At 35.0% G+C, this 25,692-nt stretch overlaps 3 protein-coding genes across 3 annotated transcripts; 1 reads left to right on the top strand and 2 right to left on the bottom strand.

The window, feature by feature from the left end:
• Positions 1-2,169: 2,169 nt before the first annotated feature.
• LOC149392926 (proline-rich nuclear receptor coactivator) lies at positions 2,170-3,463 on the bottom strand. Its single transcript, XM_089617301.1, has one exon. It carries the CDS (start codon positions 3,233-3,235, stop codon positions 2,756-2,758), a length of 480 nt encoding a protein of 159 aa, XP_089473427.1. The 5' UTR covers positions 3,236-3,463; the 3' UTR covers positions 2,170-2,755.
• Positions 3,464-10,674: 7,211 nt separating this feature from the next.
• LOC149392925 (uncharacterized) lies at positions 10,675-12,694 on the top strand. Its single transcript, XM_089617867.1, has 4 exons — positions 10,675-10,683; positions 10,762-11,824; positions 11,899-12,287; positions 12,657-12,694. Exons 2-4 carry the CDS (start codon positions 10,953-10,955, stop codon positions 12,692-12,694), a joined length of 1,299 nt encoding a protein of 432 aa, XP_089473993.1. The 5' UTR covers positions 10,675-10,683; positions 10,762-10,952.
• LOC149392924 (uncharacterized) lies at positions 12,480-16,622 on the bottom strand. The gene is made up of 6 exons (XM_089617866.1): positions 16,149-16,622; positions 15,600-16,067; positions 14,555-15,241; positions 14,087-14,485; positions 13,842-13,990; positions 12,480-13,017 (listed from the first exon to the last, which is right to left on the bottom strand). Exons 1-6 carry the CDS (start codon positions 16,446-16,448, stop codon positions 12,876-12,878), a joined length of 2,145 nt encoding a protein of 714 aa, XP_089473992.1. The 5' UTR covers positions 16,449-16,622; the 3' UTR covers positions 12,480-12,875.
• Positions 16,623-25,692: the final 9,070 nt, after the last annotated feature.

The raw sequence follows: 25,692 nt of genomic DNA, 5'->3' as shown, positions 1-25,692 counted from the left end.
GGGGAAAGAAAAATGGAATGAAAAATATGAGGAAAAATTAATATTATATGTTGTGTACAAAAGGCATAGAAAATAAGAAGGGATGACGAGGGAAATATGAAAAATTGGCAAAAATACGGGCCAACATGTATAAATTAGGATGAATTTATTTTCCACCCATTTTCATGGAAAACAAAATTATTGTTGGCTATAAGGACCCAAAACTTGTAGATTCAAGGCAACAAATTTGCTAATCAAGAAATGTTTGAGATCACCGCATACTCTAAGTGACTTGTTAACAATTTTGTTTGACTTTTTTTTTTTTTTTTTACCGTTTACAATTTCATTTAGTTTTCGTTTCCTGCGTTTATTTTACCTTATAATAATACAAATCGTCTAAAAATTATATCAACAAAGAGATATTTATAGAATTTTTATAAAATTAGAGTAGTTTTGAAATTACGATCTTCATATGGAATGTTTTTAGAATTTCCCCAATTTCATAGTGGAAGTCCCGAGCCCAAATTAAGACCTGGGGTACAATTTAGATAGATGTAAGACTAAAGTCAAACAATTTATTTTTCATAGATAAAATCTATCAGCATTTATAGAAATTCAAACAAAAACAAATTCAAAAAAGAAGTCAATGTAAATCAATACTAGACTTGAAAGTCCAATTATGCTTAACCAATTCAAACTAAATACTTTGATTTTTTTACTTAAAAAAATAATAAAAAAATACTTTGATATTTTTTTTCTGCTGGAAAATTAAATTCAATAGTTGATTAATCCGTTTTAGATGTTATTGACATATTAGTTGTAATAATTTGTTTTTATTTGGTTACACTTATTTGAAATGTGTAGTGGTCTGGATTCCGTATCCAATTCTGTATTATGAGTTATCATCAGACTTCTAAAATCTGTTAGGCGACAAGTGTTTCTACTTCATAAAATCTATTGTTGATATTTTAATTAATAAATTATTTATGTAGGGTAATTATATAAAATTCCTAAATTCTCACTGACTGTAATTATGTCATCTTAACAATGATATGCTATAACTCTAAAAATAGTTTTGGGCAACATAAAATAAGTAATCGGAAAAAAAAAGAAAAAAAAAGAAAAAAAAAGATAGAAGTTAAACTATAAACATCTTGTCTAATTATCTAAATCTGATATTTTTTTTCTTTCACAATTACTAGCCTAATCACGAGTCTGTTTCTTTTTTTTTTTTTAGCCAAATCAGGAGGGGGTTTGGTAGGAGTTTTGTTGAAGATGACCCAAATTGAAAACAATTTAATTACTAAAAAATTAAGGAAAGTTTGTTGTTAGCTACAGATAAATTAGGTGAAGTTTTTTTTTTTCTTTTCTTGAAAAAAATAGTTGAAGATCTGGTCCTCTAGTTGATATTTTCCAATAACATTTATTAAATTATGAACTAGGGTGATGGAGTCAGCAAGCTTGGTCTTTAACATTGCCGTTTAAAATAAGTTACAATTCCTTTTGGTTTAATATTCCAAGTTCAAAGATGATCAATAGAAAAAAAAATGTAAATCTTATTTTACTTTACAAAAAGCAAAAGTAAAAAGTTTACCATCTATTTGCAAATTCAAAGTAGAAAAAAGTAGTTTAATTGTTTATAGGTCTCTCAACTTGTTTGTGGAGTTATTTTTTATATTTTGTTTCTACTTTCTCCAATAAAACCAGAGAGTTTAATATTTTATTTACCTTTTCAACCAGAGATTATTTGAGACTTTTTCACTTTTCTTTGAGTTCACTTTAATGTGATGCATAGAAATAAGTTATTAAACCCAAATTAAATTACATCCCATCACATCCCACCCAATTTACTTTCCCTAACTTTAATGCTTCATTAATGGCATTCGAAATATAAGAATATGCTATTTTAATATTATTATTGCAGACAACAACCTCCAACCTGTCAAAACAACATATTATGGTTTGTGGATTTTGGTGTAACAAAATCCCATCACATCCACACACGCAATAAAAATAAAACTAAAAACAAATATAAAAAGTCTAATTTATAATCTCCAGAAGTTTGCCTACACAGAAAACCCAGAAACCAGAACATGAACTCTCTCTCTCTCTTGCACACCCATATGAATGTAAAATTAATATAAGGATTATAAGCGATTAAATTCATAAAACACAAGAACTATAAGGGAATGAGAAAATTCGAAAAAGAATCTTATTGATCTGAAAACACTAGAACCATTGAAAATTGAAATACAAGCCAAGGAGCGTTACATAATATTGCCATTAATACTTACACTATATAACACAAAATTTACTTAGTTTAACACTTGAACAACGCTAATCAGCACCAACAAATAAAAGCTTAAAAAAACGAAATTGTTTACCTTAGTTTTCCTTAAACCTGACCAAACTTACACACAAGACTCTTCTTAATCTTAACACAACACAAAGAAGATAAATTTAAAATAAATAAAAATTAAAATTCAAATATTACATATCAAGCCCACCCATATTTTCCCAGAGGTTACCATACATACATACATTACAATACAATAATAACACCTAATTTATCATTGTAATATTTATTACTATCATAGTGATTACGCTCTTAATCTTCACCGAGTTTCGAATCTGACTCTGCACCGCTTTGGAAAAAATAATTACGGCCAAGCTCAGACTTCGAAACCAAACGAAAACCTAGAGAGAGAGAGAGAGCTGCATAGAGAGAGAGACCAGACAAATGAGCTTTTTTTTCGGCTGATCAATTTCTTTATCATCAACCGATTCGAAGCAAACGCCTCAGATCTCTGGTCGCTGAATCATCAACAGAATCGGAATCAGCCGAAACCTGTTTCTTCACCGAGAACGACGGAAGAGGAAGAGAGCTCGGCGACGGAGAAACCACGAAGCCAGATCCGGCGTAGATCCCAATGGAATCGCTCTTGATCTTTGAATCAAGCGACTCGCCGCGGCGAAGGATCGTCACTTTCTCCGGCGTCGGCCTGAGAATCCCGATGTCGTCGGAGCTCGGCCTCTTCGCCGGCTTCCCCTGCTCCGCCGCGGACCTCTGGTTAGATCTATGGCTAGGGTTAGGGTTAGGGTTAGGGAAGCTAAAGCTGTTGTGGTTGTCGTAATTACAGGTCGAAGTATGGTTAAAATAATAGCCAGGAGTTTTCCGGCGAGAAATCGACGTCGCCGGAGGGTTTCCGATCCGCTCGGTCAGATAGTCTCGGGGTCTTAACACCGCTGTCGCCATTGATTAGGGAAAACGATTTTACAAGAAAGGAAATAAAAAAAAGGCCTTAAAAATAAAATCTAAGAAAAAAATTAAAAGTATAAAAACCCTCCTTCAGATTTTCTGTTTGTTCTTACAAGTTTTTGTTCATACAAACAAAAGAAGGAAAAACAAAAAAAAGGGGGGGGTGGAAAATAGATTTTCCTTCGTCTTTGTGTTTACAGAGAGGCTTGTGATTCGTTTGTACGAAGGTGAATGGTGATTTATAGAGAGAGAGAGAGAGAGGCAATTTCAGAGCGACCTTCGTGGTTGACGCGTGTGAGAGCGCGTGAGAGAGCGTGTGGGCTGGGCCGTCGTGTTTGATTCGAGACTTTGGGAAATGGACAAAACGAGTGGGACCCTTTTTCAGTGATGAATGAGTGAAGTTGGGCCTGCATTGGGGACCACAAGTAGTCGGTACGTGGGACCCACAGTTGACGGGACATGTCTCAAGTCACCGTTTATGTGGGGATGAATGAGTTTTATTTTTATTTTTGTGGAGCGGTTATGTAACTAAATAGAACTTAAGTTTTTGCAAAATAGTCATAATTTGTCAATTATAAACAAACTAGCCAAAGTAAAATTAATATAGGTTGGATTAAATTTAATCCCAACGAACTATAAAGACAGAATGTAAGGTTTATGACGGCTGGATTAAAATTAATCGAGGCAGTATTAAAAGTCGTAGTACTCTCAATTGGCTATTTTGCTATACCTAATGAAACTATGGCTATTTTGCAAAATTCATAATTTGAATTGGCTATTTCATACCATATTTTCTTTTTAATATGGACGAATGAAATAAATATTTCACTTGTAGTTGTCTTGTTGGTTTCTTAAAATATTATCTTTTTTTTATTAAACTAGCTAAACAAAGAGGTAGTATATCTTTTACGAGTAGTATGGACAGCTTGAGATATAAAATTGATGAAAGTTTAGTAGGAACGATGAATACATAATTCAAATGTTTGTCAATTGTTTGAAGAAATTCTATAAAAATAAGATAATTTTTTGTTGTCCACTTTTGTTTAATTAAGAAATTATGAAGTATTCATATATATACATATATACATAAATCACTACATCAATAATTACTTTTTAATATTTGAAGAGATGTCTATTTTGATATAACTTTTTTTTTAAATCATGTCTATTTTATCAGACGCCTAATTTGATGTTGCTATTAACAAAAGCTAATTTAGAAAGAGTTTACCAAACACTTATGTACTTTTGAAAACAAAAAATTTTTCCTACAAAAAAAAACTAAAAGCAATTTTTTTTAATGGCACAAATGGAGTCATTAATTATTATGGGAATACCTAAAAAATTATAAATAATAAATCAAAATTTTACAATATAATTTATTAATAAAATATTATTGTAAATCATTTCCTTGCATCTGCAAAAATTCATTCAAGTATTTATTTGAAGATTGTGTATGAATGTATAAAGTTGTATTAAACGTAACGATGTAGATTAATATATATATATATATATATATATATATATATATATATATATATATATATTCTAAAGCAAAATATAGCTTAAAATCTTATTAAATTTAACGAGGCTTTAAATGTTTATTAAATTAGCTCATATTGTCATTATATTAATTTAACTTGAGAAAATGACGGCATAAATATCTGATGTTTGCGGGTTGTTGCACTTATATACCTATTGTCTAAAAGTCGCGGGATAAATACTTAATGTTGACTTTTTGTATCTCCGTCACTACCAAACCGTTAACTTTGGATGTCAATGCCACATGTCAAAATCTGGTAATTTTGATAATTTAAAAATAAATAACTAATCTATATTATTATTTTAATATATTAAAAAATAAAAAAATCCATTCTCTCTCTACACACACAAACTGATTAATTTTTTACTCAAACGAAAGACATTACTAAATATTTTAGAATTAATCTAATTTTCTTTAAAATACATTATTTTCAAAAAATTTCTATTGGTCCATGAGCAGTGACGGATCCAGAGATTTGGGCACAAATTTAAGTCAATATATGTATAATTAATTACAAAAGTTGAAAAATTTAAAATTATGTTAAAGATATTTGACAGTCAATTAATGCTAATCATTCCAAACTAAAAACCAAAATAATATTTTAAAAGAAAACTTTATTTTAGTAATGTCTTTCGCTTGAGTAAAAAATTAATCTGTTTGTTTGTCATAGAGAATAGATTTTTTGAATTTTTTTAATATATTAAAATAATAATATAGATTAATTATGTATTTTTTAATTATCAAAATTACCAGATTTTGACATGTGGCATTGACATCCAAAATTAACGGCTTGGTAGTGACGGAGATACAAAAAGTCAACATTAAGTATTTATCCCGCGAGTTTTAGACAATAGGTATATAAGTGCAACAACCCGTAAACATCATGTATTTATGCCTGTATTTTCTCATTTAACTTTAACTAAAACAAAATGCTTCACCATATTACATTGACACATATACCAATTGGATCAAGATTTGACGGCGTTAAAGGAATGAGTGGTTAGTTGTCGGTTTGCGGTATTTCTTCAATATAAATTGTTTTGGTTGTGGGGTCCATGGACAACTTTCCTACAAATAGGCTAAGACTCCAGTCCATCATGTGAAATTATTGGATCAAATATCACACCTTTTTAAAAAAAAAATATATAGATTACGCTTTTATTTTGAGCGAGTAAAAAATAGAAAAGGTGTTAGGTCATTCTTGCTCATATCCTAAGTTTGTTAAACAAAATTGTAATGTTAGTAATTCATTGTTGGAAATATGTTAAACAAATGTTTTCATAACGTTTCTCTCTAAATATAAGTAAGTGGTTTATTCTAATTTCAGATTTAGTAATTTATGGCACAAGTCATGGACGTGTTCGTGTTGTTGATTAAAAGCTAAAAAAATAATCTATAATGATCTCTAAAATTTTTGGCTTGTGATACATTGATGTGAGAATTATATGTGACAGGTATATGAATATGAAAATAGTGTACATCTCTAATGGATTTTTATTTGTTTTTTATTTCTATTTCTTTAGGGGGGGGGGGGTTTTTTTTTTTGTTAACTGAATTCCATAATGTTTTTATTTAGAACTATTGTTTTGTGATTGAAATGTAATCAACGAACATCAACTATTTATATTTCTCATGCATATAACGATGTTATTTTTTTTTTTTTTTTTTTTTTTGTTGAAGGCAGCTTTGCTGCAGTGGGGATTGAACCCACGACCTCCACACAGAAGGTGGTGTGGAATTACCACTAGGCTATCCTAGGTACCACTGTAACGATGTTATTTAAAAGATCAGAGAGTATGTGGTCGAAATTGAGGGTATCTTGTTATCTTTTGTACGCCTTAAGCTCACACACCATCAACGTTTTTTAAATTATAATAAAAGAACTCCAAACTAGTATCACATTTTGTTGTTACAAGTGTTAAAAGTGATTTAAGGTATCACTCTTATTTTTCGAAAGTAATCATTGAAATTGAAAACTCCAAAGGAGCAATCTATTAGAATATGAGTACATAACATCTTAATACAATGCACACGAAAACTACACTAAAATCATATCAAATCTAACACTAACACTAAGTATGAATGTGCTCTTTTTATTCTGACATAAAAAAGACAAAAGTCACATTAAAATTCAAATATTTATTTAAATTTTTCAAAATACTCGTTGATGCATGGCTCAACAATTGTGGTCCGTTAATCATATAGAAGATGATTCTTTAACATGTATGGACACAATTTAATAGAAGATGATTCTTTAACATGTATAGACAAATTTTAACAGTATTCTCTTAACATGATAATTAAAGACGATTTTTTTTTTCTTCAAAAGTTACTCAAAAATTGTAATCTTGACTATTATACTCACACTCGAACATAAATTATGGCTATTTTTTTTTACACAAAGTATGGATATTTAATAAACAAATAAATGAATAAGCGGTGCATCATGAAGTGTTCATGAATACGTGACTTAGTTCTACGATACGATTTATTTGAAAATGAAACTAATGCATTGTTTTGACAAATGTTACATTATAGCATTTATGCCTTCTTCTCCCCATCAATTTATATTCTAATGAAAATCAAATACAACTGGTATATTCCACTACTTAAAATTGGTCTAAATCAATGATTGAAATATCGCATCTCGCGGTCGTACCGCGCCTTTAATTTTGGAGTATCACATCTCATACCGCGTGATAAACAGCATTCCCTGGGGTATACCGCAAAAAAATAAAATTCTGCGAGGTATTTGAACAACTTTTTAATTAAGATTTAGGATACATAAAGATAAATTTAAAATTAGAGTTTTCAACATTTCACACGTATAATTCTAAATAGAATACAAAGTTATAAGTCAATACACATATAATAGAGAGTTCTCACACAAAGTCACACTAAAATCTAAATAGAAAACAAACAAAACACACATAATCAAGATATAAATTACATTTAGATCAAATTAATTACAAATTACATCTAAATCAACAAAATGAAGATTTAAATTCGGATTAAAAAACTAATTTCAAATCAACAACATCAACATTGACAACATATAATTATTCAAATAACATTTAAATTCGGATTAAAAAAAAAACCATTTCAAATAAAGTGAACAATACTCAAAAATCAAAATCTAATTACATTTAGATCAAATTAATTATAAATTACATTTAAATCAATAAATATTAAAATTCAGATTAAAAAAAAACTCATTTCAAATCATTAAAATCAACATAAACAACATGTAATTATTCAATCAATTAACATTTAAATTCGGATTAAAAAACCCCATTTCAAATCAACATAAACAACAACATGTAATTATTCAATTAACATTTAAATTCGTATTAATAAAAAAAAAAAAAAAAACTCATTCCAAATCAAGTGAACAATACTAAAAAATCAAAATCTTATTACATTTCAAACTTACCATGCGGTATCCGCGGAAAACGGCGAGATCTGGGCAAGATTTAACAGCCGAGCGACGGAAAACGGTGGTCTCGCACGAGATTTGGAGAGATCTGTGAAAGATTTGATGAAGAACAGACGAAAAATCCAAAGAGCATTTCTCGTCAGTTTTGGGAAAAAAAAAAAAGAAGGAAAAATTGGCGAATTTTGTACACTTTTTTTACACGGGAGAAGAGAGAAATAGACCGCGAGAAGTCATGAAAAATCAATTTCGCGAGTTATTATCATTTCTCTCTCGCGATCCTTCAAAACGCGAAATCTGGCGCAAGATACCTTCATATCTCGCGAGATTTTAATCTTTGGTGTAAGTCATTAAATTGGCATGAGCTTTTTTTTTTAAATAATAATAAAAATCAAAATTATAAATGGGTCTAAAAATAGGTAATGAGAGAGAGAGAGAGAGAGAGAGAGAGAGAGAGAGAGAGAGAGAGAGAGAGAGAGAGAGAGAGAGAGAGAGAGAGAGATTAATCATGTAGCTAGAAAGAAAAATTTACAAACCTGAAAAAATAAAGTATGCCAAATAATTATAATACTTTGTTACAAAGCCTCATTTGTGTTGATCAACAAACACAATACTCATTAAATTTTGAATTTGCAGTGACATACTGCCACCTGTATATTCTTTAACATGGTGCAAACTGCAAAGTGCAAACAAAGGAGATATTTAAGCAAGTCTTTCCTTTCATTCAAACACGAGGGACGAAATCAAACCCAAGAATTCGTCAAAGGATATTAAAGAATTAAAGACTACAAAATTTATCAAAGGATGCTATAATGAAGTTCAAGAAATTGGAGACCATGTTCTAAAATACCTCCTAAATATTTTTTAGTAATAAAAAAAGTTATAATATTGTAGTCCTGCTTATAAATACGTTATCAAAGAGAAATTTCATTAATTGGGCTTAATAACCCATTAAATATCAAGATTAGACCCTAATGTTTAAAAATATCTAAATATGGACTTTTGTACCGAAAATGGACAAAAATGCCCCTGAGACTATATCAGCTCAGCCTCACTCTCACTCTCACACTCGCTCAAACTCTTTCAAATCCACTCAAATCCACTCAAATCCTCTCTACTTAAGCGGGTTTCAAAAGAAGCATGGGTAAGATTACTAACTTAATCATTTTTACAAAGTTTATGAATGTATATGATAGAATGTAGCATAAAAAATCGATCAGATCTGAAAACAAAGTCCAAAATCTGGGTTTAACTTGTTTGTACGATGGTATACGATGAAATTTAAATTTGTGTACGATGAAATTTAGAAAAAAAAAATTGGATTCTGTACGATGCTGTACGATGGTGTACGATGGTATACGATGTTGTACGATTCCGTACGATGCCTCTTTTACAATGTACGATTCTGTACGATGGTATACGATGCTGTACGATGCAGTACGATGTCTATCAGTAAGATGATGTACGATGATGTACGATAGTGTACGATGGTATACCATGTTGTACGATGCAGTACGATGGTGTGCGATATAGAAGCTTATTTTGCATAGTTTGACTGTTTTTTTGCAGTTTTTGTCATGATTAACGGCACTTGGGAGAAGGAAGGACACCAATGGGTTTTCACCAATGCAGAATTTCGTGCATTTGTAATTCCGAAAGAGGTAACGTACACGGAGTTAGTAGATTTCTTATACGAGAAGTTCGAGTTAGACAGATTCGCGTTCGACTTAAAACTCGAAGTCCCATACGAAGTCGGTACAATTCCAGTAGGTCCTGCCGTATTGAAGGACAATGGTGATGTTTCGCATTTTATGAAGCACAAATATCGTAATAGATTTCCACTCTGTGTAAGTTTGGTACCGAAACAGATCGAGGTCATTGCACCTATTGCGTATCGAGGACTATGTAAAGGGAAAGATGTGGAAGTTGGAATGGTGTCTCGCAATGAACCGAAGAAGAAACGGAATACTCTTGTTATCGAGGATCGACAAAAAGATCCTATAATTGAAAACAAAGACGGTGGCTGTGACGATGACTTGTTTAACGAGTACAAGGGTGCCGGAAACGGTGACGAAGTATACAGGCGTGATAGAGATTGTAATCACAACAGTGACGAATATGATGGACACAATGGTGATGAATACGAAGATGGCGAAGGTGATGAAAACGAAGGTGGCGAAGGTGATGAAAACGAAGGTTGCGATGGTGATGAAGAGAATAGTGATGGATATGACAGAGATAACAATGGTAGAGGTGAAGAATTTGAAGAATTTGCCAATCCCGAAGAATATGAAGAATTTGTGGAAACGTTTACGGTACCAACGGGTCATTGTGAACCATCGGGTCAATGTCAGCGTGAGCCTCCGATGATCGGATCACCTATCGTTCCTTATTCATGGAAAGCACCCGAGTTCAGCGCCGATGATGTTGTGAAGGAAAATCCGAGTCATTATCCAAGTCATTCTTCTACAGGTAATTTAAGTGGATTCAAATGAGATTCAAGTATAATATGAAACCACATATTGTTTAACTAACCTTTGAAAGTAACAGGTAGCTCAGAAGAAATATATATTGGGCAGCAATTTGAAAACAAGCATGAACTGAAGAAACATATCCACTTGTACGCGTTGAAACATAATTTCGAATTTAGAGTGAAATCTTCTTCGAAAAAGAGATGGTATGTTCTATGCAAAAACGAGAGATGCACATGGAGGTTGAGGGGTGTCGTGCAGTGGTCTGAGATGTGGGAGATTACGTCGTACGAGGGTAAACACTCATGTGGGCGTGTTGTTCGAACAGAGGGCCATCGAGGAGCGGCACCATGGGTCATCGGTCACGTATTTAAAGACAAGTACTCAATTAACTCTATGGCGGAGTATTCGGCGCATAACGTCAGGGAAGAAGTGAAGACAAGATGGGGTGTGAACGTATCGTATTTGAAAGCTTGGAGATCCAGGGAGAAAGCTATTGGGTACGTGCGGGGTACGCCGGAACAATCGTACCAGAAGTTACCGTCTTGGCTGTACATGTTGAAGCAAAAGAATCCTGGGACGTTAACAGACTTTGTGCGAGATGGTGATAAATTCAAGTATGCTTTCTTTTCCATTGGTGCGTGTCGTAGAGGCTTCAAAGCATGTCGGCCGGTCATAGCATTGGACGGTGCATTTCTGAAGACAAAATACGGGGGACAGTTGCTTTGCGCAATTGCAATGGATGCGAATTCACAATTATATCCACTTGCATTCGGAGTTGTAGATAGCGAGTGTCATGCTTCTTGGATTTGGTTTTTGAGAAGATTGCGAGAAGCTATCGGTGAAGACGTACCTAATTTGGCGTTCATATCCGATCGCCACGTTAGCATCATACATGGTGTCGAGGTTGTGTTTCCTGGTATCCCTCACGGAGCATGTTACCATCATTTACAACTGAATGTCCAACACAAGTTCAAGACAGACCATTGTCGCTTTGAACTTTACGATGCGGCTTACGCCTTCAGTAAAACAGCATTCGAAGCTAATTTTAGACAGTTGAGACGTAAGGATGTCGAGATGGCAAAGTATCTTGAAGAAGTTGGTGTCGATCGGTGGGCCAGAGCTTTCTTTCCTGGAAAACGGTAAGAGTCTAGAACTTCTTTTGTACTGAATTTTTTATGTCGTTGATTATATAAATCAAGTATGTTTTATATAGGTACGACCTAATGACGAGCAACAACGCAGAAAGCTTCAACAACAAAACAAGGAATGCGAGGACGTTTCCCATTACGACGTTGCTCGAGTTTATTCGATTCACACTCCAAACTTGGTTTTTTGAACGAGAAGAGATAGCGAACAAGTTGAACACAAAATTGACACCAACGTGGCAAAATGATCTCGCACAGCTAAATAATAAGGCACAGTTCGTCAATGCGTACGGACTTGGTCTATATGAATGTCATGTCAAAGACGTAAGAGGTGATTTCGATGTAGACCTTATGGCGAAGACGTGCACTTGCGGACTACCACAACAATTGAATATCCCGTGCGAGCATTCTATCGCAGGAGCCCAACATCGAAGCGTGGACGTGTACTCGTTATGCAGTGACTTTTATTTGAAGGAGACGTGGATTGAGATGTACAAGGAAGCCATATATCCGGTTGGCAATGAAGATCAATGGGATGTCCCGGATGAGATAAAAAACATGAAAGTTTCGGAACCCGTTGAAAAGAAGCAAGCCGGTCGACCGAAGAAAAGTAAACAAGGAAGAAGAAGAATTAATCGATACCCATCTCAAGGCGAAAAGATTGTCGTGCAGCGAAAATGCGGGAAATGTGGTGGTAGGGGACATAACAGAAAAACATGCACTTGGAGGGATTAAAACTTTAGACTTTGTGTGTTATTTTTATTTTTAAGTTTAAAACTTTAACGTTTATTTGAGTCACCTTTTTATCTTGTTTAATGGCGTCAAGATGCAACTTTAGTTGTTTATAAATGTCTCGAGTTCTAAACCCTTTGTGAATGTGTGAATTTTTGATGTTTTTTTTTTGTGAATCTCTTTAATTGAATTACATGTTTATAAGGTACAATAAAAAACACAATAGTCAACAAACCATCTCGATAATATGTTTATAAGGTACTATTACATAGAAAACCAAAAAGATAAAAAATAAACATCCGAAAATACAAAATCACGGGATAAGGTGGTTGTAGAATAAGTCCACGCACCATTTCTTCCTGAACATTCTCATATTCTCACTTTGAAGAGTGTCAAATGATTCGTTCAGTACTACGTGCTCGACATACTTCAATGCGAACATCCCGCAATCACCGCTACAACACAAGAATAAGTTGTCACAAATAGTTGAAACATAACTTGAAAAAACATGATTGTTTAGAGAAAGTTGTCAAAAAAAAGTTCAAATAACTAGTAAAATAACTTGTCAATTAAAACTTGTAAAAAAAAAAAAAAAACTTCTAAAATAACTTGTCTTGAAAAAACATGATTGTTTAGAGAAAGTTGTCAAAAAAAAGTTCAAATAACTAGTAAAATAACTTGTCAATTAAAACTTGTAAAAAAAAAAAAAAAAACTTCTAAAATAACTTGTCAATAAAAACATGATTGTTTAGAGAAAGTTGTCAAAAAAAAGTTCAAATAACTAGTAAAATAACTTGTCAATTAAAACTTGTAAAAAAAAAAAAAAAACTTCTAAAATAACTTGTCAATAAAAACATGATTGTTTAGAGAAAGTTGTCAAAAAAAAGTTCAAATAACTAGTAAAATAACTTGTCAATTAAAACTTGTAAAAAAAAAAAAAAAAACTTCTAAAATAACTTGTCTTGAAAAAACATGATTGTTTAGAGAAAGTTGTCAAAAAAAAGTTCAAATAACTAGTAAAATAACTTGTCAATTAAAACTTGTAAAAAAAAAAAAAACTTCTAAAATAACTTGTCAATAAAAACATGATTGTTTAGAGAAAGTTGTCAAAAAAAAGTTCAAATAACTAGTAAAATAACTTGTCAATTAAAACTTGTAAAAAAAAAAAAAAAACTTCTAAAATAACTTGTCAATAAAAACATGATTGTTTAGAGAAAGTTGTCAAAAAAAGTTCAAATAACTAGTAAAATAACTTGTCAATAAAAAGATAATTGTTTACCTGTAAGCACATTGTGGGACCTTGTCATCGACGATCCACGTCGGCACAGTGAACTTAATTTCACCATGTTCACTTTCCCGGTAAGAGTGGGGATGGTTCTTGAAGAAACCACCTATGGCCACAACCCTAGCAAATGCTCGACTCCAAGTCTGAATAATAAACATTTTAACAATGTTAAGTAACTCTTAATTTAATTAATTGTTGCTCTAAGGTAATAATTGTGAATAACATAACATTTTACGTACCTCCATCAGCTCAGTGAAGTCCTTTTGATGTCTCGACGACTGCATGAGATCCTTTTGGCAGTCGAAGACGGTAATGGTCCAGGCCTCGATGTCGATCCGAAATGTGAACCAATGAAGGTTCTGGAAGTTCACGACGAACAGGATCTCTCGAGCACCATCCCAAGGCAAAATATCGGCGTCCCTATACCCAGTCATCGGGCTAATAGTTGCCCTCATGTCCCAGTCCACGGGTTCGGGCTCTGCTCCCAGTTCGATGGCCTTGTTGATGTTCGCTTCTTCCGTTCTGAATCGGCCGTACACGTGCTGGACCCACCGACAATCCATGATTCGGACGTCTTGCCGATAACCGTCGAGACCTCGTTGGCGAGCCCGAACCATGTGAATCATAGCATCAATATGCTGAGACATTACAAACATATAGCGTTATTTTAAATTGATTGGAAAAAGTGAAATTATATAATAACGTACCGAATCATGTAGCCATTTGGTTTCTGTCAATATCGTGTCGAAGAAAATCGTGTCTGCGTCGCACGTCTTCAGTCGAACAGACTCCATGAATTTGCCGTCCCACTTTTTTATCCGCAACCACTTAACGAAATTATCAAACTCTTTTTGCTTCGCGTCCTTCAACGGCTTGAACTTGGGGATCGGCTTTTCCAAATACTTGGGCCTCGTTGGATCAGTGAATTCGGACCAACGCGACGTCTTCTGTCGCACTTGCCGATGTGGACGTGCCGGAGTAAGCTGTGCCTTCTGTCTTTTCCTTAGAGGAGTTGTGAGCGGGCGTAGCTTATCCGAAATGTCTTCTCTACGAGGACTCGACGAAGACGTCGACAACCTGGGAGAAGTCACCGGCCTGATCTCCGATCGCTTCGACGACTCGCGATGCGTTGAAGATGGCTTCTTCGACTTCTTCGATGACTCGCGATGCGTAGAAGACGGCTCTGACTTCTTCGATGACTCGCGATGCGTAGAAGACGGCTCTGCCTCATGCGATGGAGACGCCGGCTTTTGACTAGCCGCCGGAGGAGGAGGAGGAGGAGGAGGAGGAGGGGTCCGGCGTTTACGACCATCATCTTGGGTCGTGGGAATTTCACCCCCAGGCAAGCCCGTTGCGTCCTCGAACAAAATGTTCAGCCTCCTCCACATAGAAAGCTGAAAGTCAAAGTAATAAAATATGTCACAAAATTTAAACTTGTCAAAAAAATTTAAACTCAACTCTAAAATTTAAACTCAACTCTAAAATTTAAACTCAACTCTAAAATTTAAACTCAACTCTAAATTTTAAACTTAACTCTAAAACGTTAAATTATATTTAAACTTAACTCTAAAACGTTAAATTATATTTAAACGTAACTCTAAAACGTTAAATTAAATTTAAACTCAACTTTAAAACGTTAAATTAAATTTAAACTCTACTTTAAAACGTTAAATTATATTTAAACTTAACTCTAAAACGTTAAATTAAATTTAAACTCAACTTTAAAACGTTAAATTAAATTTGAACTCTAACCTGTCTAACACTCATGCGCTCAACTCTACGGCCGGTCGTGGCAAGAGAACGTAAGACTATCCCTTGTGACTGAATCATTCGTTTTTGGGATGCTAGCAGTTGTTCTTGAGATGCTCGCAGTTGTTCTTGGGAAGCTCGCATTTCTCCCCACATTTCCCGTGTTATGACAAAGGCCTCGGGAATGTCGGCGCGAGAGGTCGCTGTAGGCCTCGATCCCATTGCGGGAGTGGTCGGACTAGCAAGACGAACACGTGGAGTGTCTGACACGTGTTCGTCGTCGGAGTCTCCGACGATGGCATCTTCTGCAACAGTCGCGACTCGATCTATTTCTTCTTCGATGTCTCGCGGCTCTGTCGCATCTTCGCCCTCGACGTCTATGGGATACAGACATTTGCTCGTCTGTGTCTCGAGGAGAGTGAACATTTCTTTCTCTGGTGCCCTTGGTCTCAGCATTTGAAGAACACCCACCTACAATACATTAATAAACGTTACCAATATTCCAAAATAATGTAAAATACATTAATAAACGATAAATAATAAAAAAGTTACCGTTTTTTTATTCAAGACCGCCTCGATGTCTTTGCCCATTATGAGCACATTACTAGACCACGAGTGCATCCGGGGCACACGAATCCCCTGGTTCGACCCGAACCTCATCCCGATCTCTGGGATAGCCTCGTACGCCCAGTAATGAAGGGTATGGAGATTACCCGTCAATGTGTACTTGGCCTCTTTCTGTGCCACATCCGGCTTGTCCTTCAACTTCTTTTGCAGCGTTTCGTGATAACGCCGTAGGTTCACCGACAAGCTGGAATACGTCTCTGCCCAACTCAAATTTCCCCAAGGCATCTTGAAGAAGAAGGGGAGGTCTTGAACGATGTATAGAAATTTCTGCCACCTTTCTTCGATGGCTTTGTTGGCCGGCTGCCCCAGAAGATACCCGTAGACGAATACGAGCAGCCCGAGCTTGAACGCAGCGTCAGGGCTTCGACATATGGTGAACGCGTTGATCAACGCGCTCAACTTGCTTCCGGAAACGCCGTTCAAGTGATCCGTGATCAATCCATCGTTCTTTCGCTCGTCTTGTTCGGCTTTGGTCGGACCGTCTTCATAAGTCATCCCCGAGACGAGTGCGTACTCGAGGCGTCCAAATCGTACCCGTTTGCCTCCGATACCAAAATGTATCTCGCCGCGTACTGTCGCCTCGATCTTCTTCTGAAGGAGAGTATGTACGAGCACCGGTGAGAAACCAAGCTCGCTCTCCGTAAAAAATTGCTCGAACGGAGTCCCGAGGATTCGTTCTTTTATCCCGAGCTCATCGAATCTACTCCGTACAAGCTTCAAGATCCCCGTCCCACCGTACGTGATACGCCCCGGGAATGAGACGTTGTATATGTAGTTTAAATTGTCCTAAAAAAACAACAAAATTAAATCAGAATCACAAAACAAGAAATTAAATTTTAAAAAAAAAATCATCGTATAGCATCGTACAGCATCGTATATCATCGTAAAACAAGAAATTAAATTTTTTAAAAACATCATCGTAGAGCATCGTACAGAATCGTATATCATCGTAAAACACGAAATTAAATTTTTTAAAAAAATCATCGTATAGCATCGTACAATATCGTATATCATCGTAAAACAAGAAATTAAATTTTTTAAAAAAATCATCGTATAGCATCGTACAGCATCGTATATCATCGTAAAACAAGAAATTAAAGTTTTTTAAAAATCATCGTATAGCATCGTACCGCATCGTACGACATCGTACAAAGTCGTACGACAATTTTTGAGAAAACATAAACACATCGTACACCATCGTATCGCATCGTAGAGATCTATGAATTTCATCGTACGACATCGTACAGCATCGTACGACATCGTACGATGCATCAATCTCATCGTACACTGGCCCTAATTTCAAACCCTAACATTCTAAATCCGACCCAAATCAACTCAAATCAACTCAAATAAGATTAATACTAACTCATAAACCCTATTCTAACTATTTCCAAAGACATTTAACAACAAATTAGTTGAAAACTTACCTTTTTAGATGACTTTTGAGCTCGGGATTTATGTGTTTCACCGCCGCCGAAGATTGAAGCGTTTCCATCGTACGCCATCGTCCTCTATCGTATTATATCGTACTGGCTCGTACAAGATCGTATGCCGTCGTACAATATCGTAGGAGTTCTCAGTTTTTTCTTTGTTTTGAACGAGTGAAATGGAGGAGAGAGGGAGAGAGGCGCGAATGAGTTCAAATAGAGGAGATGGGTATATTTGTCCGTTTTGGGTCTAAAAGTCCATTTTTAGATATTTTAAAAAATTAGGGTCTAATCTTGATATTTAATCAATTTTTAAGCCCACTTAATGAAATTTCTCTTATCAAATCACAAATACGATCCTACTTGGATTTCGTACTAATTTGGCCGGCCCAATATATTAAACAAATTAATATTTTAATGCTAATTCACATGCACTTGTTCCTTGATGATGATGTCTCATTCAAAGAACTTTGCAAAGATCAATTATACACTTACACCTGTTCCATGAAGTATATTTAACAAAAAAAAAAATAAAACAAACCCACAAATACCTGTTAGTTTTAATAATTCATGGCTTTGATTACCAACTTAGAAAGAAGTGTCTCCCTCAAAAAAAGAAAAGAAAAAAAAACCTTAGTAACGAAGTGTCTATTATTTTATGTTTAGCTTTTTTTAATATTATAATATAAATGATGGAAGATAAACATCCCCAATCGACCATTAAAGAAACAAGCCTTGTTGAAGAAAAAAAATATATAAAAGCCAATGTGTTGTTTATCATGCTTTATTTATATTGATTGATATGGTCAAATAATCCTTTCATAAAGACCATGCCACTTACATTGAGACAAGGACATCAAATATATGAAAATATTTCATCCACTAAATTATCTAGTAAAGTAGATAATCTGTTGGGTAAGTGCTGAACGGAGTAAGTGCTTGCTTGCCAACAAATGAGCTACATTCCACTTATTTATTTATAAATAAATAAAAGATCCGGAAAATTATATAGCAATATAAAATTTAAATATAAATAAAAAATTAATATTTTCAGATTTATTAAAAAAAAACTAGTCGAACAACTTATGCCGTATATAAAATGCACTCTATTTAATTATTAAATCTAATCACTTATAGTATAATTGGTCCCTTATACGGCTTTAAAAAATTTAGTCTTTTAATTAATTAAACTATTGCGGATCTGTTGGGTTATTTTTTAATAAAATAAATTTTAACTATTTTTTTTAAAAGAGGGTGAATTTATATTATATTATATTATATATATATATATATATATATATATATATATTTAAGGAGACAATTTATATTTTGTAAACTAGTTCATAGTCTTTGTTGCATACATTATGACTATTTATAATTAAAAGTATCATTCAACTATTTAAATATTAAAAATATAAAATAATTTATGCCAAAATCTATTGTATATGGCGCATGTGTCTTTTTTCGTTTAATTTGTTTTCTTAATTATTATATTATTGGACTAATTTTAACATGGAGAGTCTAAATGAACTATATGTCTTACCTTCTATAAAATTATTGTAATAATTATCACATTGTTGAATTAATAAAAGAAACAAACATTTTTCTCATTTGATTAGATTTTTTTCATTTACAATTTATAAATATTCATCAAATCCTAGTCTTCTGCAGAGCTAGCTTGGATGTTTGAAAGATTTAAGTTTGGGTAGATACTAAAACTTGATCGGTGATTAATTTATGTTTGATGTTAGATTTAAAATCACGTATGTGGAACATTAAATGTAGATTTATTGAGTTATAGCATTTTGTACATATATTATGGCACAACATGCACATAAGATAAAATGTTTTGTTTGATGAACCGTTAAAACACATATTAAAGTTATTATGATGGTTATATGAGAATTAGTCTTAAGTCTAGCATGGTCTTAGAGTTTTATGTCATATTCTCGAGCTCTTATTTATGCGTATCACAACTAATTGAGGCTTGCACACTTATATTTAAGAGTTTGAATATGATTATTCTTGAATGGAATCTACAAATATTGAATTTAGTTGTCCTAAAAATATAATATTTATGATTTGTATGCGATTTGAAGGGATAATAATAAAATACATTTACTTTATGACAAGAAGATCATGAAAGATCGATAATAATATAATGACTTTATCAATAATGTTATCTGGGCTTTTGGGATCTCGAGAAATTTAATCAGGCACTCCTTTCTAAAAATGTATGGAGATTGATACGCCGTCCGGGAAGCCTCATGGGAAAGGTTTACAGAGAAAGCTATTATCCGAAAGCCTGGTTCGGGGAAAAAAAATAATCAGCTCAAGTGCTAGATGGAAAGTTGGAGACGGTGAATCAATTTCGGTCGTCGGGGACAAATGGATTCCGAGACCTCCTAGTTTCACGCTGACTGATCCACTGCCAATACCAAAGGACATGAAAGTCTCGGAATTAAAAACCCACAGAGGTGAATGGGATGTGGAATTAATACGGGCCATGTTCGTCGAGGAGGACGTTGCTGCCATCATCGCAATACCAGCAAGCATAACCGGAATTGAGGATATGCTTCGTTGGCATTATTCAAAAGATGGCGAGTATTATGTTCGGAGCGGTTATCGGGTGGCCATGAACACGTCTCCTATGACGAGTTCTTCTAATCCAAGTGGCAATGCTGAGTGGTGGAACAAATTATGGAAACTTAATCTCCCTCCCAAGGTTAAGATGTTTACCTGGCGGGTCTGCAGAGGTTGGATTCCGACACGCACCATTCTGGATATACGCAAAATCACGAAGGAGGATCGATGCCCTGTGTGTCAGAGTTATGCCGAGACCATCCAGCATGCGTTATGCACCTGCAAGTGGACCCGTAAAGTCTGGAGAGCTGGGGGTTTTGGAGGTATGATATCCATTTTTCCGACAAGGAGATGCTACCAGTATCCTTATCGCCGTTGCGGAAACTACGGCGGTATGTGATTTTGAATTTTTCATTGCTCTTATATGGGAACTGTGGAATCAGCGAAATAAAATTGCGACAGGTAAGAACGGCTGACCCCCGAGCGAACTGGCTGAGTTGACAAGAAACTATGTTGAGGAGTATCACAGGGCTGGAGGGAACAGGAACTCGGAGAAGACGCAATGAAAAGACCGGGGATGGCCTCCTTCGCCGGTGGGAGTGCTGGAAATCTCAGTTGATATGGCGGTGAACTCTACGGAAGGCAATTTCAGCGTGGGATGTTTGGTCCGAGATCACAGTGGGGCTGTTATTGGCTCGAAGGTGGTGATCTTGCGGAGGCTTCGATGATTCTCTTCGGAATGGCTTTTGCTAGGGAATTGGGTCAAACCAGGATATTCTAATCCAAACTGATTGCTTGGAAGTGGCTACGGCGACAAAAAGTGGGAAGATTCCTCCGACGGAATTGGGGACTGTGCTCAATGACATCAAGGTGATAGCAGTTTTATTTATTTATTTTGTTGATGTTAAGTTTTATCCTCGTGAGTGTAATAAAGTAGCCCATAATTTGGCTAGGTTTGCTATTAATAATCGTGCGGACAATCGTTGGTTTGGGTATGTTCCTCCTTGTGCTTTACAAGAGGTCATAAACGACCAAAGAAAGGTCCGCTCGTGCTTGTAACCACGGTATTCCTCCGCCATTTTAAGTGAGAGTTCTTAATATATTATTTGTGGTGTTGTCCACGTTTTAAAAAAATATATATATATAGAAAAAAGTCCGAGGATTGCTTCGTTACAACTATCATAGTTAAATGGGCAAAAATGTCATTTATTCTTACTTATTATAAGAATGGAGATTATTATTATTGTTTTTATTATATGTATTAACTCACTATTTTTGAAATAGGAATGTCTACGGAAACATCCGTATTATTGTATTTTCGTAATTAAAAAATCGAACCATAAAAATAACTAAATGATAAAGTTATGTTTAAACTTTAAACTTTAAAGGAAGAATCATATGATGGATACTGCTTTTTTCTTTCCACTTTTGTTAGGTTTTTATTTTATTTAATTTTATTCCGCTAAAAGAAATAAAAGAAAAAGACAAAAGTTGGTTCACAATTGAGAATAGAATATTAAAGCTATAGTATTATGCCACGCGTCTTAACAAAGGAATTATGAGCTATCTTTGCTCTAGAGTTTGCCACGTGTCCACATGTTCCTTCGTTCGGTGTAACTCTTTGAAACAATCGTGGAATTAAATGAGCCATATTATAAAAAGAAAAAAAGAAAAAGAAAAAAGAGCCAATGGTTACGGCTTTGTTTGATGCTTTGGGTCATTCGCATTTTTGCGTAGTTGAGGCTCTGCTAAAATTGACTATCTCTAGTCTTAAATTTATATTGCTCACTTTTTTTTTAATCAATGATCCATGATTTTTTTTAATTGATTATGACCAAACCATATGCAAGTATGAGAAAATGGTCCAAAAACGGCTATAGAATGTTAATCGCGTTTTTTGGGTCAACACTTAAAACCGTCTGTGGTTCGGTCTAGGGCCGGACTCTATAATCGCACGTAAATTGGGTGTGGTGAAATATTATTTTCTCGTCGTCTTTGCCTCACCGGAAAGAGATTTTCGATTTCTCGTCACTTCGTGATTTCTCTTTCGTGTTTGTCGAGTTCGTCGTGTTCTTCGGGTTTTTCGCGATCTTCAAAATCGCCGAGTTCTTCACGTTCTTCGTGTTCGTCGAGGCCTTCAAGTTCGTCGTGTTCTTCACAATCTTCAGACTCTTCGCGTTCTTCGCTTGAAAAGACAAGAAACATTAACTAGAGATATGCAGATGGGTTTCCTCTGACGCGCGCTCCGACACTCAACATTAGTGGATGTGTGGGGCTAATATCTAGTCTCAAGTGTCGAGAGAGGAAAATATAGCGAGTTGAGAGTGAATTAGAGATTACTTAAGTTTTTGAAAACTTACATTGAAAATGAATGAAGATGAGGTATTTATAGCTTTTCATTTTTGGGTTTGGGAGGGCCTTCGAGGCAATTTTCACCAAAGAAATCATACTTGGCTGTGGACCAAGTGTTGGACGATAGTTTGGCTAATACTAGTGTGAAAGCTGCTGTGCCTCGTCATCATGATACCTCAGCACAAGGAACTGCCTCTCGAACTGAAGTTAGTTAGGCTGTTACAATGTATCTAGACCTCTTTGTAACCAGAGCAGTGTGTATATAAACACTAGCTCATCAATGATCTGGAGAATCTCGATGTTGAGATTGATGATGAAGACCAGGCTATATTCTTTCTAAACTCTCTTCCTAAGCCTTATGAACAGATGTGTGATACTTTGAAATATGGCAGAGAAACACTAACCTTAGATGAAGTGATTTCTGCAGTATACTCCAAGGAACAAGACTTGAAGGCAAATTCCAAGAACACCAGATCTGAGGGATTGAATGTTCGAGGAAGGCCAGAAAAGAAAGAGAAGGGAAAGAAATCCAAGACCAGGTCAAAGTCAAAGTCCAAAGATGAAAAAGAGGCCAGTGTGTGTTGGCACTGCAACAAGACAGGGCATTGGAGAAGGCAATGTCCTGAGAGAAAGAAAGATAGACAGAGCTCAAAAGACTCAGCAAATGTATCAAGTGGCCTCAATGATGCAGAAGTCTTGACTGTGTCATACGAAGATCCCAAGGATCAATGGATTTTGGATTCTGGGTGCAGTTTTAACATGACACCAAGAAAGGATTGGTTACTTGATTTTCAATCAAGTGAAGGTAAAGTGTTGATGGGTAATAATCACTGCTGTAATGTATATGGAACAGGTAACGTGAAGATCAAGCTTCCAGATGGATCATGCAAGATCATCAGGGAAGTCAGATACATCCCAGACCTCAAGAGAAACTTGCTTTCCCTAGGGGTCTTTGACTCTCAAGGCTACTCTTACAAGGCTCAAAAAGGGGTGATCAAGATATGTAAGGGAATCTTGACTGTTCTAAAAGGTTACCTGGAAAATGGCCTCTATGTGCTGGAAGGTGAGACCATTTATGGAGAAGTTGACTCAGCACAGCAAGACATCAACAATGTTGTGACATGGCACCAGAGGCTAGGGCACATGAGCCAAAGAGGAATGCAAGAACTCACCAAACAAGACCTCATAAAAGTCAAAGATCTGAAAGATCTTGAGTTTTGTGAAAACTGCATCTTAGGCAAGGCTCACAGACTGAAATTCCCAAAAGCTGTCCACAACACAAAGTCAATCCTTGATTATGTCCACTCTGACTTGTGGGGTTCACCACAAGTGACGGTATCACTTTCTAAATCTCAGTACTTCATTACTTTTGTTGATGATTTCTCAAGAAAAACCTGGATATATTTCCTGAAAACAAAAGATGAAGCTTTTCAAAAATTTGTTTCTTGGAAAACTTTAATTGAAAATCAAACTGAGAAGAAAGTGAAAAGGCTAAGAACTGATAATGGTCTTGAATTTTGTGTTGGGAATATTGCCCACTTGAAGATAATGATTACTAAATTCGATAATAAGATTACTTTATTAGCATTATATGATTAGTGGGTTGAGTTCTAAACAATTAGAATCAATAACAACTATCTTCCATAGCCTCCGTATCTAACTGAGTCACGTGTCGGGCACCTGAGTTCGGGCGGTGTGCTAAAACATGGTCGATGACTGATATACGCCTGGAAAGCTATATCTAAAGTCATAGATGTGGAACACATAGGTGAAGGCTGATCACTATGTGGGAGCATTCTACACTTGTGGTAAGTGTACGACTTGGACAGGTCTTGGTTGTAGATGTGTCGTTTAAAGACCGTTACGACACACTAACCGAGGCCACTATGATGGTCACAGTGAGACTTGATCTAAATCCTGAAGTGATCATGGACACTGGGTTATGTTACTGAGCTCTTTGACTCATTCGCTAAAAGGATATTCATGCTAATCACAGCTTATGTCTTGGGAGTTTTCTCAGAGCATGATTCGAGTGGGAAGTGATTTACAGATACGGAATCCAGCCTTCCTGAAAGAAGGTTAGTGTTCACTCACCTAAGGGTTGATTCCATAACCGATAGATTGCTAGCACTTTCGAAGTAAGTAACGTTTGAAAGAATCTTTCGCTGGGGAAGCAACAATGCTTAGGGCTGATATGTATCAAGAGAAGTATAACAGATAAATTGACTTATCTCGATACGGGTTGAACCTGGAGGATCTTGATCACGAACTAACGATATCAGTGGACACTCGTCACGATGAGTAAATATAATTCTAGTATAAAGGAGAGTTCAATCTTGGCTTACAAGGTGGAGTATTTGACCAAGATTAGACGAATCGATGGACAAAAGAGAAAAGACTATTTCGTCTTTTTCATCGGATTTGTTAAGCTCCTATTACTAGGTCCATAGTCCCCGATTCGGCTCTGATAAAGGCGGATAAGAACTTTCGTATAATAATGTTTATCATTATTAATCTCACTTGCTGTAATTGTGATTGACAGCATTAATTCTGGAAAACGGGTATTCGCAGAATTAAATAAATATTTATGGTATAATTGTTTATTTATTGTTTGATCAAGTAAATAAACAATTATTAACTATTTGTTTATTGTTGGACCAAGTAAATAAATAGTTAATTGGGTTTTAAGCAATTGGGCCTTGCACAAAATATGAAAATCGGATTTGAGAATTTTTGGCACTAGGGTTTGCGCAAATTCCCCTTGGCCGTGTGCCATCAAGTTCGAAATTTCAATATTGGTATTTACAAATATTTTCTCTTTAGTTGTTTAAATAAAGGAGAGAGAAAAATATAAGATATTGTCCTATATTTTCTCCTTATTTAAAGGAAAGTATTTAGGAGAATATTTAGGAGAATAATATATTCTCCTTTATTATCTCACTAAATAAATTATTCTCTATTTAAATAAAAGAATAATATCCCATAGATATTGATCTGATGGATGAGAGAAAAAGTAGGATTAACTTGTTGAGATCCAAGAGCCTAGATTAAATCCTCTAGTGTGAACACAATAAAAGGAAATAAAATATTCTGAAAGATTCCATGAA

This window comes from Urtica dioica, chromosome 6, assembly GCF_054948205.1.
Source record: "Urtica dioica subsp. dioica isolate 48M chromosome 6, U.dioica_male_clone48M_v1_H2, whole genome shotgun sequence".
Taxonomy (NCBI): domain Eukaryota; kingdom Viridiplantae; phylum Streptophyta; class Magnoliopsida; order Rosales; family Urticaceae; genus Urtica; species Urtica dioica.
The sequence above is the reverse complement of the archived record's forward strand: the minus strand, read 5'-3'. Positions and strand labels throughout refer to the sequence as shown.